At 43.7% G+C, this 15,785-nt stretch overlaps 1 protein-coding gene across 5 annotated transcripts in view; it reads left to right on the forward strand.

Annotated features, from left to right (window-relative positions):
- klhl13 (kelch-like family member 13) overlaps positions 1 to 15,785 on the forward strand; it is a 40,821-nt gene that overhangs the window by 19,504 nt on the left and 5,532 nt on the right. For all 5 annotated transcript variants that reach the window (XM_076022122.1, XM_076022120.1, XM_076022121.1 and 2 more), the window contains 5 exons: positions 1,967 to 2,108; positions 4,244 to 4,376; positions 5,650 to 5,846; positions 6,598 to 7,393; positions 12,052 to 12,165. In XM_076022122.1, the coding sequence (XP_075878237.1) occupies positions 1,967 to 2,108; positions 4,244 to 4,376; positions 5,650 to 5,846; positions 6,598 to 7,393; positions 12,052 to 12,165 (1,382 nt within the window). The remainder of the gene's footprint in view (positions 1 to 1,966; positions 2,109 to 4,243; positions 4,377 to 5,649; positions 5,847 to 6,597; positions 7,394 to 12,051; positions 12,166 to 15,785) is intronic.

Raw genomic sequence — 15,785 nt, forward strand, 5'->3', positions numbered from 1 at the left:
CACCACTGTTGTCTTTTGTTAACAAAATGCTAGCTCAACACTTTAAAACTAGCCTTTTTTTTCCTTTTCTTTTAATTGAAGCATTCATCTGCGTTTGAATAAAAGCACAGTGGAGCCCCGGCATCAAAGCGAAAACGGTGCAGTGATGATATAACCTTCTCGAAGCCGTTGTTCCAATGGGGAGAAAAAAAAAAACAAAAAAGCATTTTCTCTTTTTATTTATTTATTTATTTATTTATTTTTACATTGTTTTGCTGTTTCACAAATGAGCAACAATCTTCCATATCTGTTTTTCTCACTGCGCCAAATGTCCCGAGGTCCTCTGTGTGTGTCTCCCCCCCCTCAGGACTCTGATTCACGCTGATTCCATCGCTCCACTTTCCTGCTCCGTTGAGCCACTTGCTCTGTCACATTGTCCCAGTGTCAATGAGAAATAGTACGTCGGATTGGAAACCCTAATATTAGAAAGAGTTACGATGAGACATACTTATAATTAATGTTGGCAAATAGCAAGTCTTGTCCTTAGGCTCCAGAAAACCTCAAGTGACTCCTGCTTCTGTGCAGAGTAATAATATCAGTGCAGGGGTCCGTGTGGGAGGAAACATTATGTGCTTTGTTGTTTTTGTTGTTTATGTCTGTTTTTTTGGGTTTTTTTTTTCTAAATTTTCACTTTACAACACAAACTATGCTATAATTCCATATCCACATATTAACATAGCCATGACCATTGCCATGTGATGTTTTTTTAATGCCTTCTTTGGTTAATTCCTCTGCGATAAGTGTCCCTTATCCTTATTGGGTGACATGCTGTCTGTTATTGATATGTTTTGATCCGTTGCGAGATATGTGTAAAGCTTCGACTTGCACCCAAAGATTCCACGCTTCAGCCTCACGTCTCCAGTTTTACGGAGAATATGTAGTAGAAGGTGGTGGGTTCCATCCCGTGTCTGCATGTTCTCCCCGTGTCTGCGTAGGTTCTCCCCGTGTCTGCGTAGGTTCTCCCCGTGTCTGTGTAGGTTCTCTCCGGGTTCTCCGGCTTCCTCCCACACTCCAAAAACATGCATGTGAGGTGAATTGGAATCGATCTACAGTATGTGGCCTTGCAATGAACTGGCATCTTGTCCAGGGTGTCACCCTGCCTCCGCCCTTTGACAGCTGGGAGAGGCTCCAGCAGACCCCCACGATCCTGATGTGCAGGACGAAGCGGGTATTGAAAATGGATGGATGGAATGGAATAGAATAGAACGCTTATATTAATCCCTCATTGGGGAAATATGCATAATTACAGCAACAAAACGTAATGCAAAGACAATAAAAAATGATATTAATTAAAAATAAATACAAATAAGATAAGAAGGAAGGAAAACAAGATATTTACATGTTATGAACAGTTGGATTATTTATTTACAGTTGGAATGGATGGATATTTGGTGGTTCAGAGCGTTGGATGGACACGGTCCCCTGCCAGAGTGGTGTACCTGTCCCCAGCCTTCTTCTAGTGAGGGAAGAGTGAATGTTTTAGTCTTAATTTTCATGGTTGCATATGAAAGAAAAAATGCCTCTGAGCCCGTCACTCATATTTTTTTCAAGCTCGTGACCTCGGCAGGAGGTGAGCGCCGGGTGCACTTCCCTGTCCAGAGGCCAGAATCGCCCCACGTTTGGGACGGCATCACTCCGTCTTCATCCCAGTTTTTTCCATTTGTCTCGGTCCTGAAGCTCTTCAACACACGGCGAGCAATTTGTCTCACAAGTGGTTGTCTAACGTGTCTTTGTCTAGCGTTGTTTTATAACCTCAGTGGCCCACTTTCCATTCAATTCATGAAGCCACTTCACGTTTTTTCGTTGTTGTTTTTTACAACCTTGTTTGAACTCTTTTCTCTCTCTCTCTCTCTCTCTCTCTCTCTCTCTCTCTCTCTGTCTCTCTCTCTCTCTCTCTCTCTCTCACTCTCTCCTTTTTTTCTCACAGATCCCTTGTGGAGGACGACGACGCTCACATGAAAGTTGCTCTGGGCTATGGTGATATGGGCATCTCTGCTCATCTGCAGGCATCAAAGACAGGAAACACGCGATTTTTCACAAGCAACACACACAGCTCCGTTGTTCTTCAGGTGAGATGTTTGGAGGGGAAAGTGAAGGCAGAGTTTGTTTTGTGGGTTGTTGTTTTTTTTCTTCTTCTTCCTTGTTACATTTTCAAAACCGCTTGTCGTCAGAGTTTTTGGGCAAAGTTGCGGCGTAACGTGGCTGAAGTTCATTAGGAGTTCATCAGTTTTGGCCTGAAACACGTTTTCTCCAATTCAAAATGCATTAAAAGTGAATGAATGAACGGGAGAGAGAGGGAGTGAAAGGGAGGGCGGCTCTGTTTCCAGCGTCTCGCTCCGATAAGCTGTGCTCAGAAAACATTGTCCGTGATGCTGCCTGCGATGTAAAAACAAGGCAGCAAATTAAGATCAATCATCCGCTGCTTTTTCCATTTAGGAGTTCAGTGTTAATTAATGAATAAATTATTTTGGGAGTATTTTAGGCTTGTGTGTGTGCCTTGCGAGTGTGTGTGAGTAGCGAACGCAGACAGAAAGTAGAGATGGAAAGACCAGTGCAGCAAGAAGCCGCTGCTTTCTGTTGCCACACCTACTTTTTATTTATTTATTTTTTTACACAATTTTCCAAGATGAATATGGTTGCTTTTTGTGTCGCATTGGGAATAATATAAAGCATGTATTTGTTTAAATGTTTTACATGATTTATTTATTTATTTTTTTTTGATATTTGGGTTCCTTATCAGAAAAAAATGAAAGAAACCAATATTAATGCTGGCCTAAATAGGCCTTTTCTTTTTAATACAAAAAGATGAGTGATAAATACACACCATTCCAAATAATTTTTTAATGAGTTTAAAAAAAAAAAAAAACCTTCCAGTGGAGATCAAGGTTTTTCTTTTGAGGGCTTCTCCTATAAAGGGTCGTCCCAGCTGCACTTCCTGGGATCTAATCTACCGTAGCCCCGCCGCCCCCCATCCTGTCCACAGTGTGCTTTGCCCTTCTAAGGTGCTTTGTGTGGCACAGTGCAGGACACTGCAGCCCACCGCGCCAAAGATGCTACTAAACCAGGCCGACGTGAGGCTGTAAAGAGATGAGTTAGGTGGGGGGGTGGCAGGCCGCTACTGTGGGTGAGAGAGCCAGAGTAGATCAGAGAGCCGTCAAACACCCTGAGCTCCTGCTTTGACGGCCCTGGGACCCACAGGATTTTAATGGACACGTTCCAAAACACTGCTGATCGTGCTTGCGTGCGTGTGTGTTCAGAGATCGCAAAAAGTCTCATAACCACCTTAAAACCATTGGCCGCCAGGTCTTGCATACAGTAGAAGCATCTCGTAGTTTTACCATTCTGGGAGCTCCTTTGCTGCAGCAGTAGCAGCAACAGTAGTATTAGCAGCAAAGCAGCAGCATCACAAGTGATAGCAGCAGCAGCAGTAACAGCAGCAATAGTAACGGCAACAGCAGCAGTAGTCGTAACAGTAGCAGTGGCAGCAGTATTAGTATTCGTAACTGTAGCAGTAACAGCAGCAGTTATAACGGCAGCAGCAGTAGTAGTCGTAACAGTAACAGCAGCAGTAGTAACGGCAGCAGTAGTTGTAACAATAGCAGTAGTAACAGTAACAGCATCAGTAGTAACGGCAGCCGCAGAAGTAGTCGCAGCAGCAGTAGTCATAACAGTAGCAGTAGTAACAGCAGCAGCAGCATTAGTAGTCGTGACAGTAGCAGTAACAGTAACAACAGCAGTAGTAACGGCAGCAGCAGTAGTAGTTGTGACAGTAGCAGTAGCAGTAACAACAGCAGTAGTAACGGCAGCAGCAGTTGTCATAACAGTAGCAGTAGTAACAGTAGCAGTAGCAATAACAACAGCAGTAGTAACGGCAGCGCAGTAGTCAGAACAGTAGCAGTAGTAACAGCAGCAGCAGCAGTAGTAGTTGTGACAATAGCAGTAGCAGTAACAACAGCAGTAGTAACGGCAGCAGCAGTAGTAGTCGTGACAGTAGCAGTAACAGTAACAACAGCAGTAGTAACGGCAGCAGCAGCAGTAGTCGTGACAGTAGCAGTAACAGTAACAACAGCAGTAGTAGTCGTGACAGTAGCAGTAACAGTAGTAGCAGCAGCAGTAGCATCCTCCTCCTCCTAACTGGGGAACGTTCCTCCAGGTCTGGGCTCAGTTGTCAGGCTTGACTCTGCTCTCCATCTCCTCCCCTCAGGGATTTGACCAGCTGAGAATAGAGGGTTTACTCTGTGATGTCACGCTGGTGGCCGGGGACGGAGACGAGGCCTTCCCAGTGCACCGCGCCATGATGGCCTCCTCCTCCGACTATTTCAAAGCCATGTTTACAGGTGAGTCAGCGAGGCTAAGCCACAGCTTGTCTCTGAGAAGAAAAAAACACAACTACTTGATTTCCATCTGATTGTTTTTGATTTCCATTGTGTTTCGTGATGTTCTCTTGAGTTGAGTGATTCCACTGCAACAACTGCACTTGCTGTCTTGCCAGTTGCTTGTCAGTGTCATTTATTTTATCCGTCAGATACCACTCTTGTTGAGTTATTATTGTTGTTTTGTTATGATGTTATTATTTTTGCTATTATTCTCAAGTGTAACATTTTGCTACAGCATCTGGAAGCCCCTCGCTCTCGTCTCAACATGTCTGTTTTTCTATTCATAACTTACACAGCTTCCAGGTGGATGAAAGGTTCACTGAGTGACCGCTTCTACATGCGCTGGAGACGCTCGTGTTGTCCCTCTTCTTGTTTTGTCAGTACGTTTTACTGGATTGGCGCGGAGCCATTGATTGTGTTTTTTTTTTTTGTTGTTGTCGCTCCCCGTGTGCACTGCAATAGCTGGCGATGCATTTTATATTCATGAGCATTTCAGCGCTTCAACACAAGCCATTTACAGTCTCGTTGCTGTCATTTTGGCCTCCTGGGAAATTATTCCAAATGACCTTGTGTCCACGTCCTTGCAGTGTGGAGCGCCGCTCTTCAGGTTCATGGCCCTTTGTACTTCTAATGATTGCAAATTTGCCTTTTTTGTGCGTGTTTTTATTTTTTCACTTTGCTAAATGGAAATGTGGTTGCACTCGTTTAACTCAAAATGACTTCCAGGATATTTCGGTGAAAATAGCGTCCTGTTTATTTTAACTGTCTGTTGGGTTTCAGTCAATAATGACAATATTTAAAGTCTTGTCTTGGTGTAGAAATGTAGTTCAGGAATGTAGATTCTGCACTGCACCGGAGCAGAGGCGTCTTTTTTTCCCAGAGTAAGGGGAATGTGGACTGTGTGAGTGAGAAACGGCTCATTAGCGTAAAAGAAACTGTACGCGCAAATGCTGAGCGATGCACTTCTGCATGACCCAGCGTCCTCCGACGGTTAAAACTGACATTAATTGACACTTACAGGCTCTGGCAATATGCATCTAAAGGAAATCATTCATTTCTTACCTCCAACTTAATTTAATTTGTTCGCTTACGCAAGCCCACCTCTCCTCTCCTCTCCTCTCTTCACTTCTCCTCTCCGTCGCGTTCAGTCAAATGAGGCGACGCATCAGTTAATCCGTGTGCGCAGCTTTAATTTCTTCATTTTTCTCATCCTCCCGCCACTCTCACTGCGCAGGCGGAATGAAGGAGCAGGATTTAATGTGCATCAAGCTCCACGGAGTCAACCGAATAGGCCTGAAGAAGATCATCGACTTCATCTACACCGCCAAGTTGTCGCTCAACATGGAGAACCTGCAGGACACACTTGAAGCCGCCAGTTTCCTGCAAATTCTGCCTGTGCTGGACTTCTGCAAAGTTTTCCTCATATCTGGGGTGAGCCAGTGATCAGCCGTCATGCAGTTTCACACATGCGCTTGCAAATTTTTACGTGTGTGTGTGTTTGAGTATTTATGAGAAGATTATTGTGTGTTTCTGTGAAGAAAATTGATGAATTATTAATTGTACTAAGAAAGAGTTTCATTTTTAAATATCTGGCAGTAATCTGGCAAAACCATTGCAGCTGAAAATTGAATGAATGAATGAAGACTTTATTTTAAATAAGAATAAGAATGCCTTTATTTATCCCACATTGGGGAAATATGCATAGTTACAGCAGCGTATACAAACACAAAGAAAAAAGTCAAAAGAAATAAAGAAATAAAATATGCATAAAAATGATTTACATATCTAAATAGGTGTTAAAAAAATAATATATAAATAATATTTGCAAATTTACAGCAACAATGTAGTCTAAAGAGAAGGAAAATTGTCTTAATTAATGAGAAATAAGATACAATAAAATATTTCCAGAGTGAGAAAGGAAAAAACAGATATTTACGTCTTATGGACAGTTGGATTCTTCACAACAAAAGAACAAATATTAACACAACAAGTCTGCTGTTGATTTTACTCCTGGCCGGATTCTCCAGGAATGTTATTTATGTTCCTTCCTGCCTGCCAGGGTTTTTTTTTTTTATATATCAAGAATTGTGTTGTTCCTGCTGTCCTGGTAATGATGATGATGATGATTTGTGGTGTGTGTCCCCAAACCCCCCCCCCCGACCCCCCGCCGCCGCCCCCACAGGTGTCCCTGGACAACTGCGTGGAGGTGGGCCGCATCGCCAACACGTACAACCTGACGGAGGTGGACAAGTACGTCAACAACTTCATCCTGAAGAACTTCCCGTCGCTGCTGGGCACCGGCGAGTTCGTCAAGCTGCCCTTCGAGCGGCTGGCCTTCGTGCTGTCCAGCAACAGCCTGAAGCACTGCGGCGAGCTGGACCTGTTCAAGGCGGCGTGCCGCTGGCTGCGCTGCGAGGACGGCCGCATGGACTGCGCCGCCAAGCTGATGCGCAACATCCGCTTCCCGCTCATGAGCCCGCAGGAGCTCATCAACCACGTGCAGACGGTGGACTTCATGCGCACGGACAACACGTGCGTCAACCTGCTGCTGGAGGCCAGCAACTACCAGATGATGCCCTACATGCAGCCCGTCATGCAGTCGGAGCGCACGGCCATCCGCTCGGACAGCGCCCACCTGGTGACGCTGGGCGGCGTGCTGCGCCAGCAGCTGGTGGTCAGCAAGGAGCTGCGGCTCTTTGACGAGAAGGCGCACGAGTGGAAGGCGCTGGCGCCCATGGACGCGCCGCGCTACCAGCACGGCATCGCCGTCATCGGCAACTTCCTGTACGTGGTGGGCGGCCAGAGCAACTACGACACCAAGGGCAAGACGGCGGTGGACACGGTGTTCCGCTACGACCCGCGCTACAACAAGTGGATGCAGGTGGCGTGCCTCAACGAGAAGCGCACCTTCTTCCACCTCAGCGCGCTCAAGGGCCACCTGTACGCCGTCGGGGGGAGGAACGCCGCCGGCGAGCTGGGTGAGTCTCAGCCCCACACTTGGATTGTGTTTTGCTTTTGTTGTTTGTCGTTTGTTGTTGTTTTTTTTTCCACTTTTTTCCTGTCTGGCCACAATGAACAATAGAAATTGGTCGCATAGGTGGGTTCAGGAACTACCTGTTGACTGGTTTGAACTGACAACTGACAAGAAGATACAAAACTGTCACAATCAAAACGGACATTAAATCACTTTTTTTCTTTTTTTTAACTTGGGAGAAAGCTTTACAAAATGATGTATGACATTTGAGGAGGTGATCAGAAGCTGAGTGAATGATTGCATAGAATTCAGAAGTCAGAGGAGTTGACGCACTTCCAAACAAAATCAACAACAGGCGCACTATGAAAGAAAAATCAAGAGGTCCATGTGGGTTTATTATAACTTGTATAGAATTGCATAACAAAAAAGGAGCACTTTAAAGGTCCAGTCTGTACAATTATTGCTTGATGGCTTGATTTATTGATTTTTATATTGGTTAAAGTTTAACACACTACCCATAAATACATTAATAGAAGAGTACATATTTGATCAGTGGTGGAGTCTCAGGACCCACATTTTTCTTCCTTATCATGAAGTCACAACCCAAATTTATTCCACAAAAATTAAAAGCCCACTTTCTTCCATCTCTGCTAAATACATTATTGAAATTATTGAATTAAATTGTGTCCTGCAACATAAATGCCCACCATTTTCTCTATAAATATTAATGTCTTTTAAGAAGAAGAAGAAAAAAAGGGAAACGGCCCAGAAAGCCGTGGCTTGCGGCCCACCACTGAAGAAACACTGTATAAGAATTTTCAAGGGTCTTGCTCCCAGTTAGCTCCCATCTTGCGCCGTTATGTATATATACATATATATATATATATATATATTATATATATATATATATATATATATATATATATATATATATATATATATATATATATATATATGCATATATATATATATATATATAGATATAGATATATATATGTATATATATTTTTTTTTTTTTTACCATGAACTAAATACCAGACGTGCTTCCTCAAAAATTTCACACACTGGACCTTTGTTTTTTGTTTTTTTTGCAACGATAGTTTTTCTGCAAAACATTTTTACGACAGGAGTCCCAAATAGTCTCCTTCTTAGCCTCTGTTCCACTAAAATTAGCGGGACGACACCATATTTTTGGACGCGGGACGTCGCGGAAGCAATCGGCATTGAGTTCCGTGTCCACGCGCCAAACCCAGCGGGGTGTCACCCCCGCCGGCAAGCTGCACCCCCTCCGCTTTCGCCGCTGCGTGTCTGCTGACGTCATCGCGCTGAGATCGCATGATGAAGTGCTACAGAATTCAAGAGTCCCGCGGTGGCCAGTGTTCTTAGTTGTTGGGTCACTTTTGGCTGTAGTGGAACCATGACGTCGTTGCCGCCAGACTCGAAGCGGCGCGAGCCTCCGCGGCCGCTTCCCGCCGTGCAGCGATTGTTTCGGCGTCTGGTCCATTTTGTGCGCGAGCAGCGGGCGAAACAGCCAGAGGACAATGAACAATTATCGAGCGCTGATGGAACGTGATGTAAAACTGTTGCATCAGTGCTTGATATACGCCGCGACTGGCGCGATATTATGATTTAGCGCACGTTACGCTCAACGTCACCCCGTGCGGCAGGTAAAAAATGGTGGTGTTGTCCCGGGTTTACAGATTCCACCGCAAGCCGATTGGTGCGGAGCCGATTTTGACCCGGGTCGCTTGCCGGGTTGTGTGATCCGTTTTGTCGCGCGACAGCGCGGCTCGGTGAGCAGATTCCACCGCCACCAAATGCCGATTATTTAAAAAAAAAAAAAAAAAAACACGTTTTTTGGGCAGTGGAATTGGGGTAGATTCCCGCTCTTCATCCATCCCCCCCGGTGGCAGTGAGACTTTCATGAAAAGCTGATTTACAATAACGTTATATGCGTGATTATTTTTGGCCTCTGATTGCCAGTTGTGTGTGTGTGTGTGTGTGTGTGTGTGTGTGTGTGTGTGTGTGTGTGTGTGTGTGTGTGTGTGTGTGTGTGTGTGTGTGTGTGTGTGCGCGCGTGGCTGTGAGCCTGGACCACAGAGAGGTGCCACCCAACACTTAGCGGGAGCGACTCGCTGCTCCTCTGCCGGGATGTAATCGGCTCCACCGGACGTCTCAGCCTCAGAGGGCGGTTACGCCTCAGCATGCACAGCGTACTGTGTGTTTTACTCTGAGCAGCTCCTGGGTGTGGTTTTATTGTTTTTTTCTTGGCCTGAAATAATCCACATTAGAGAGACTCAAATCTTTCAAGCTGGTTATATATAGCGGGAAGCCTTCAATACCAAAACGGTTCGACTTGGATTCATTGTTGTTTTGACAACCTTGTCAGTCTCCGTTCCTCAGTGGGCTCGGCTTTCTTGTTTTTGTTTTTTTTTCAAGATGGCGTAAATGTATTTGGTGTAAGGAGAGAGGAAAAATGAAAAAGACAGAAAAATGGGTCTCAGTTTCAGGATGTTTTTGTTTCTTCTAAAATACCTAGCACTGTGTTATTAACCAATATTTCAGTGTGATCATTTTTATATTTATTTACAAATGTACAACAGGGCAGTTGTAGTGAAGACCGCGCCAACCGAGACCAAGACATTATCACAGACCAAAGAGTATCGAGACCGGGCCAAGACCGAGACTGCAGACATCAAAGAACAATTGCAACAAAACAGAACAAATGACCAGTATCTTTTTTTTCTTTTTTCTTTATGAATAAGTTTGCTTCTACATAAATGGAACAGCAACAGTTCTTTTCAGCAAGGTATCTTTTAGTAATTTTCTTTAACATTTTGCTGCTTTGCCTGCTATTTTGAACTATTTTCAAAAAACAGCTTTGTTTTCTCAAAATTAAAAACTAAATGAACTGGGAATAAGTCAAGTGAAAGTGACGGCATGCCAAGCATGAACAAAATGCACAAAAACCTATAATGTCTAAACCTAACACTATAAATACACTTACCTTACTAATGGCGATTGTGAAAAACCTCAAAGTTCTGCATGGCTCACAGGGATGAGGTGGCTAAACAAAAGCTTGTTATTGAGTCATTGCCGTTTTGGCTAATTCTTGACCGGTCTTGATCAAAAATCTCAAGTCCGTCCAGTCCGAGACCCAGTAAAAAATGCCTTAGAGTCCGAGACAAGACCAAGACCCTTATAAAGTGGTCTCCAGGCCGGTCTGGAAAACCAAACTCACCAACATTTTACTGTCCGGAGGAACATCACAAACACAAAAACACACTGCAAGACAACCCCCCACCACCACCACCACCTTTTTTTTTTTTTTTTTAAAGCCATGCGTGTAAGCACACAAATGAAAACAAAATGCAAAAAATTGGCGTGCTTAATTAGTCTGCTGATCAATGGGTCTGCTTTTAATGTGTGGTGCCAGTGTTGGCTAGGGATTCACACACCAACATGTTGTTGTTTCCTAATAAGGTCGTCCTCAGCTGCGGCTTGCACACAAAGAACTGATTTCCTGAAAGCAGAGCGACCAGCGGATGAAAAAAATTGAACGATAAATTAAAAAATGATGTGTGAAAAAATATAAAATATCATTTACATATTTGTTCATTTTAATTTGTCAATGTTGGTATATTTGATTGATTCATGAAAAAGAAACATTCCGTTCTTACCAAATTGGAAATTGTGAACCTTAGGTTTTTTTTTTTTTTTTTTTTTAAAGCAGGGGTTAAACTATTGTCCATTCATTGTTCGTTCTTTCAACAAGACTCTTCAGACCATTTCAGTTTTGAGCCTATTCTGCTTCTGCAGGAGTAGCTGCGATGTTTAGTGCTCAAGCTCAAGGTCAATTTGAAGAGGTCGTGGAGCGAGCGGAGAGCGTTCCAAGCTGCCCGTCTGTTCCGCACTTCAGCCCAGTTTATTTGGATCTTTTTCTTCCTTCAAAATTATTCTTTGGCCTGTTTGCAGAGAGGTTTTTAAAAAGTGTATGATTTTGTCATTATTACTGCTTATTTTATTGTGAGTTCAGCTGGTCCGGTCACCCTCCCCATTTTTATTTGTCCTGTTCCCTGTACTTTATGAAAACTTGTTTGTTTGTTAGTTAGTTGCTTAGTTAGTTAGTTTTTCCGTTTCTGTCGTTATTCCATTGCGTCAAGAAGAATGTCTGCTGCTCACATTGATTCAAACGTACGCTTTTGAAACGTCTGTCGAGAAGCATTTCATTGTATTTCATCAAAGCTTTTAAAGCGGCTGATGTTGCTGCTGAATCATTGTGCTTTACAAAGCTTTTTTCCAAGGTTTTTCTTTTTTCTTTCTTTCTTGCTTTTAAATCTTGGTTACTTGACTGAAGTCACTTTCCCTTGGTTGCCTGACTTGCCATGAACCTGGGTTCACTTTTCTGCTGTCGCTCAGATGTTCTACAAGCTTCCCCCAGTGGCCTCCGAATGAAGAACCTCACAGTTCCCGGCGCCGGCTGCTCGTGTTGCTCGTGGGCCTGTGTGGATGTGTACTCTGTATTTAAATCCATGTTTCAGCTCCCACGCTGAGATCCTCCAAGGCCTCATTTGCTGCTGTTTGTCCTCTTTAGATGTGTCTTGACCTACTTTATACTAATACGTTCTCTTTTTTCTTTCTTTCTTTTTTTTTTTATTAAAGCGACTGTGGAGTGCTACAACCCAAGGACAAATGAATGGACGTATGTTGCCAAAATGAATGAGCCACATTACGGCCACGCGGGAACGGTGTACGGCGGTTACATGTATATTTCAGGTAAGACGCTCCCAAGAGATCAATGTGATTGTGGTGTACAGTGTGTGGAAGTGCTCAGAGGGTTGATTCCATGGAATTCCATGCTAAATAACATTCTTTTTTCAAGCATTGCACAAGTGTGTCATATTTGGAGATTTTGAAGAAGAAACTGCGATACGAAGTGGTTACATTTTAGATTGCAGCACTGTTTCACTCCCCCCTCCCTCTCCCGAGCTTGCCAGTGAACTACGGCGGCCTGCACACACAAACCTGGATACCTCCTCCTCTTCCTCCTTCTTCATTGGTTTATTTGAAGACGCAAGTGTTCACCCTAATTATGAGTTTATCAGGCAGCTGGATTGTCCACACCAGGCTTCCTTAGAAATATGGCGGTGCAAGATGGCAACTAACTGGACGAAAGATCCTTAAATTACTTTCATTGCACTGCGATTATATTCTTTTATTAATGTATTTATGGCTATTATATTAAATTTTTACTATATATGTATATATATATTACACACTGCAAACAACAGCAAATCACACTGACTGGTTTATTCATGGGGGCAATTTTAACACCAAGCGGAAGAGCTGATCTTAGAGCAACACTTTAAATATTTAGCCAAGATAATAATAACAATAGTAATAATATATTTAATTTATAATGCACTTTACATTTAAGCAATCTCAAAGTGCTACAGAGAGAATGACAATAAAGCAAAAATAAAAACAGAGTTTTAAAGATAGAATCCCATTGGGACATACACCTTCTGGGAAAGCTTTATTGAGTAGCATATTTTATCTATTGTTTCATTGTATTAACATGACCCCTGAGCAAGTCTGCCTGAACAAATGTCGCAACAATGGATTCTCGAGTGGGTACTGAGAGGTAATGAGCGAGTGAAACGCTCCCAGACAAACACCTGGTGCCTATCGATTCTCGCACCAGCTAATGAATGAATGAATGAATGAATGAGCAAATAGTTTGTTTTTGTTGACAATGTCCACCAATGAAATCGTGTGCACTCAACTTAACAGAAAAGAAAACGAAAAACCTTAAAATCTGATTTGCACAACAAAAACTTCTGCGCGACACAAAGTAGATCGATTCATTTTCACGCCGAGCGCCAACGTCCTCAGAGAAGGCTGTCGGGGGTGGGGGGGTCCGGCTGTTTCCTGTCGTCCACTTCCCACCTGCACCCGCAGTGTCACCTCGACACTCATACACTCTTAGGAGATTGGAAACAAATCCCGCGTTATGGAGATGAGCCCCAGTTTCTCGGTGTGACTAATCCAGAGCACTGCTGCCACAAAGACGGAGGGAGGGAGAGGGGGAAAGGAAGGAGGGAAAATTGGGAAGGAGGGCGAAGGCAAAGTGGAGGACTGAAGCCTGTGTAGGAGGTGTAACATCGAAGAGCTGGTGTTAATCCTTTCCTGGCCACAGGGACTGTCATTATTCCGGAAGACACCAAGCACATCCGCGCAGTGTTGAGGAGCAGGAAAAAATCTCCAGTTTGCAGCAAAACCCCAATTTCTGTTGTTGTTGTTGTTGTTGAATAACCGAGCGGGACGTGGTTATCTCGGCTAAATATACGCTCTCTCAGCCAGAGATACTCCACTCGGAGTGTTTTCTTGCCACGGGATCCCGGCATAAACCGGATTACCATCATTGGATTTGGGAAATTTAACCAGCGGCGCTAAGTCAAATGAAATTCAGTAAGCACACACCAGCACCAGCCCCGAGATTATACTCTGGCTCTTCCAATAATGAACTCGTTGGAAGCAACGGCAGAGAAAAAGTGGAACTGCATTTAAGAAGTGTGTGCTATGTAAGTGCTATATTAATTGCTTGTATGTGTGAGGTGGTGCAGCAGTATAATGGCCAGTGAATTTAATTGTCTGACCAACAGAATGGAGCGCTTAAGTGTGTAATATTTGGAGATTTTGAAGAAGAAACAGCAACATCAAGTGGTCAGATTTTAGATTGCATTGTCTTTCATTCTCCCTCCCTCTCCCGAGCTCGCCAGTGAACTACGGTTCCCTGCGCACCCAAACCTGGATACCTCGTCCACCTTCTTCTTTGTTGGTTTATTTGAAGACGCAAGCGAGCGTTCACCCTTATTACGAATCGCGCTGTCAGGCAACTGGATTGTACGCACCAGGCTTCCTTAGAAATATGGCGGTATAAGATGGCAGCTAACTGGGAGCAAGACTCTCGCTATACGTATATTCTTGTATGTATATAAGAGCCGTTCTTAGAGTAGGACAACCATATGACTTATATTGTACTGCGAGTATACATTTTTATGAATGTATTTATGGGCAGTATGCGAACCAATATAAAAATCGCAAGTCGAGGCAAATTTTACATACTGGACCTTTAAGAAATTCACGTGGCATTTTTGATTTTTCCAGACAGGCCAGAAACTTAATCGTGTCCTGCATCCACGCGTTGACTGCTTTTGAAGAGGAGGGGAGGAGGGCAAAAGTCTTTTTTTCCTTTTTTCTTTTATTTAAGAACCTCTATTGAAACCAGTAGCTGCTTCGCTTTGCAGGAGGCTGCAACAACAACAAAAATCAGTCTTAGGCTGCCGGGACAACGTTGCTGCCGGAGCAAAGAATGAATGGGACTCGGCAATCCGCTCCTTTTCTTCTTCATCTTCTTCCTGCTCTATCGCCCCAGGCTGTTCTCTGTAGTACAACACTCAAGTTATTGCTCATCCTTTTTGTTGATTTCATAATGGATTTATGTTGCTTTCACGTATTGCTGATACATTTAATAGCAGGGCAATAAGGAGGTGCGTTTTTTGCTAAAAAAAAAAAAAAAAAAAAACATTTTGTAAAGGTACTTTTTTATTTTTTTCCCCTCCCTTAACCTGCCGCTTTAAAGTTTACACAAGAAAAGGAAGCAAATGAAAAGCAGACTGACAGGCAGACAGACAGACAGACAGACAGACATCTCCACAGCAAAAGCTAAATGAGCGCTGAGCATCAAAGGAAGTGTGGTAGCTATGACCGGGGTTCTGACTGTAGCGCCCCCTGGGCTCCCGGGGTTGCAGTCGCTGCCGTGCAGAGGTGACCGATGCTGATGTGCAGTTCCGTGTCCGTCTGTCACAGCGCATCAGCTCATGTCGTGCGGCTGTGCGGCGGCGGCTGTCTGAAGGCATCGCGTCAGCCGGCTGAACCTGACAGAGGGACTCAGGCCCCGAGCCGTCACGGCTCAAGTGGCGTGGCAGAGGTCATTGCCTCGGCCCAGAGATTAAGACCGCGATGGTCGCTCAGGCCCCTCCTTCATTTTTTTCTTTTTCTTTTTTTTTTTTTTTTTTTTTTTTTTTTAGCTGGTCATTTAGCACAGCGTTTCTCAACTGGTGGGTTCTGACCCAAAAGTGGGTTGCAAAGCTGGTTTGATTGGGTTGCGGGCTTTGTGGCCAGTGGCGTTTTTTTTTTTTTCTCTCATAAAGGGATTTTAAATTTATATATATTTACAGAGAAAATGTTATGCATTTATTTTGCAGGACACACAATTCAATTCAATAATTTCAAAAACTTATTTGCTAGAAAGTGGCCTAGCAGAATAAATTTGAGTGCTCTGGAATAATTTGGGGGTCGTGACTTCATGATCAGGAAAAAATTGTGGGTCT

This window comes from Nelusetta ayraudi, unplaced genomic scaffold (assembly GCF_046127955.1).
Source record: "Nelusetta ayraudi isolate G7.1 ecotype Tasmania unplaced genomic scaffold, CSIRO-AGI_Nayr_v1 ptg000011l, whole genome shotgun sequence".
Lineage (NCBI taxonomy): Eukaryota > Metazoa > Chordata > Actinopteri > Tetraodontiformes > Monacanthidae > Nelusetta > Nelusetta ayraudi.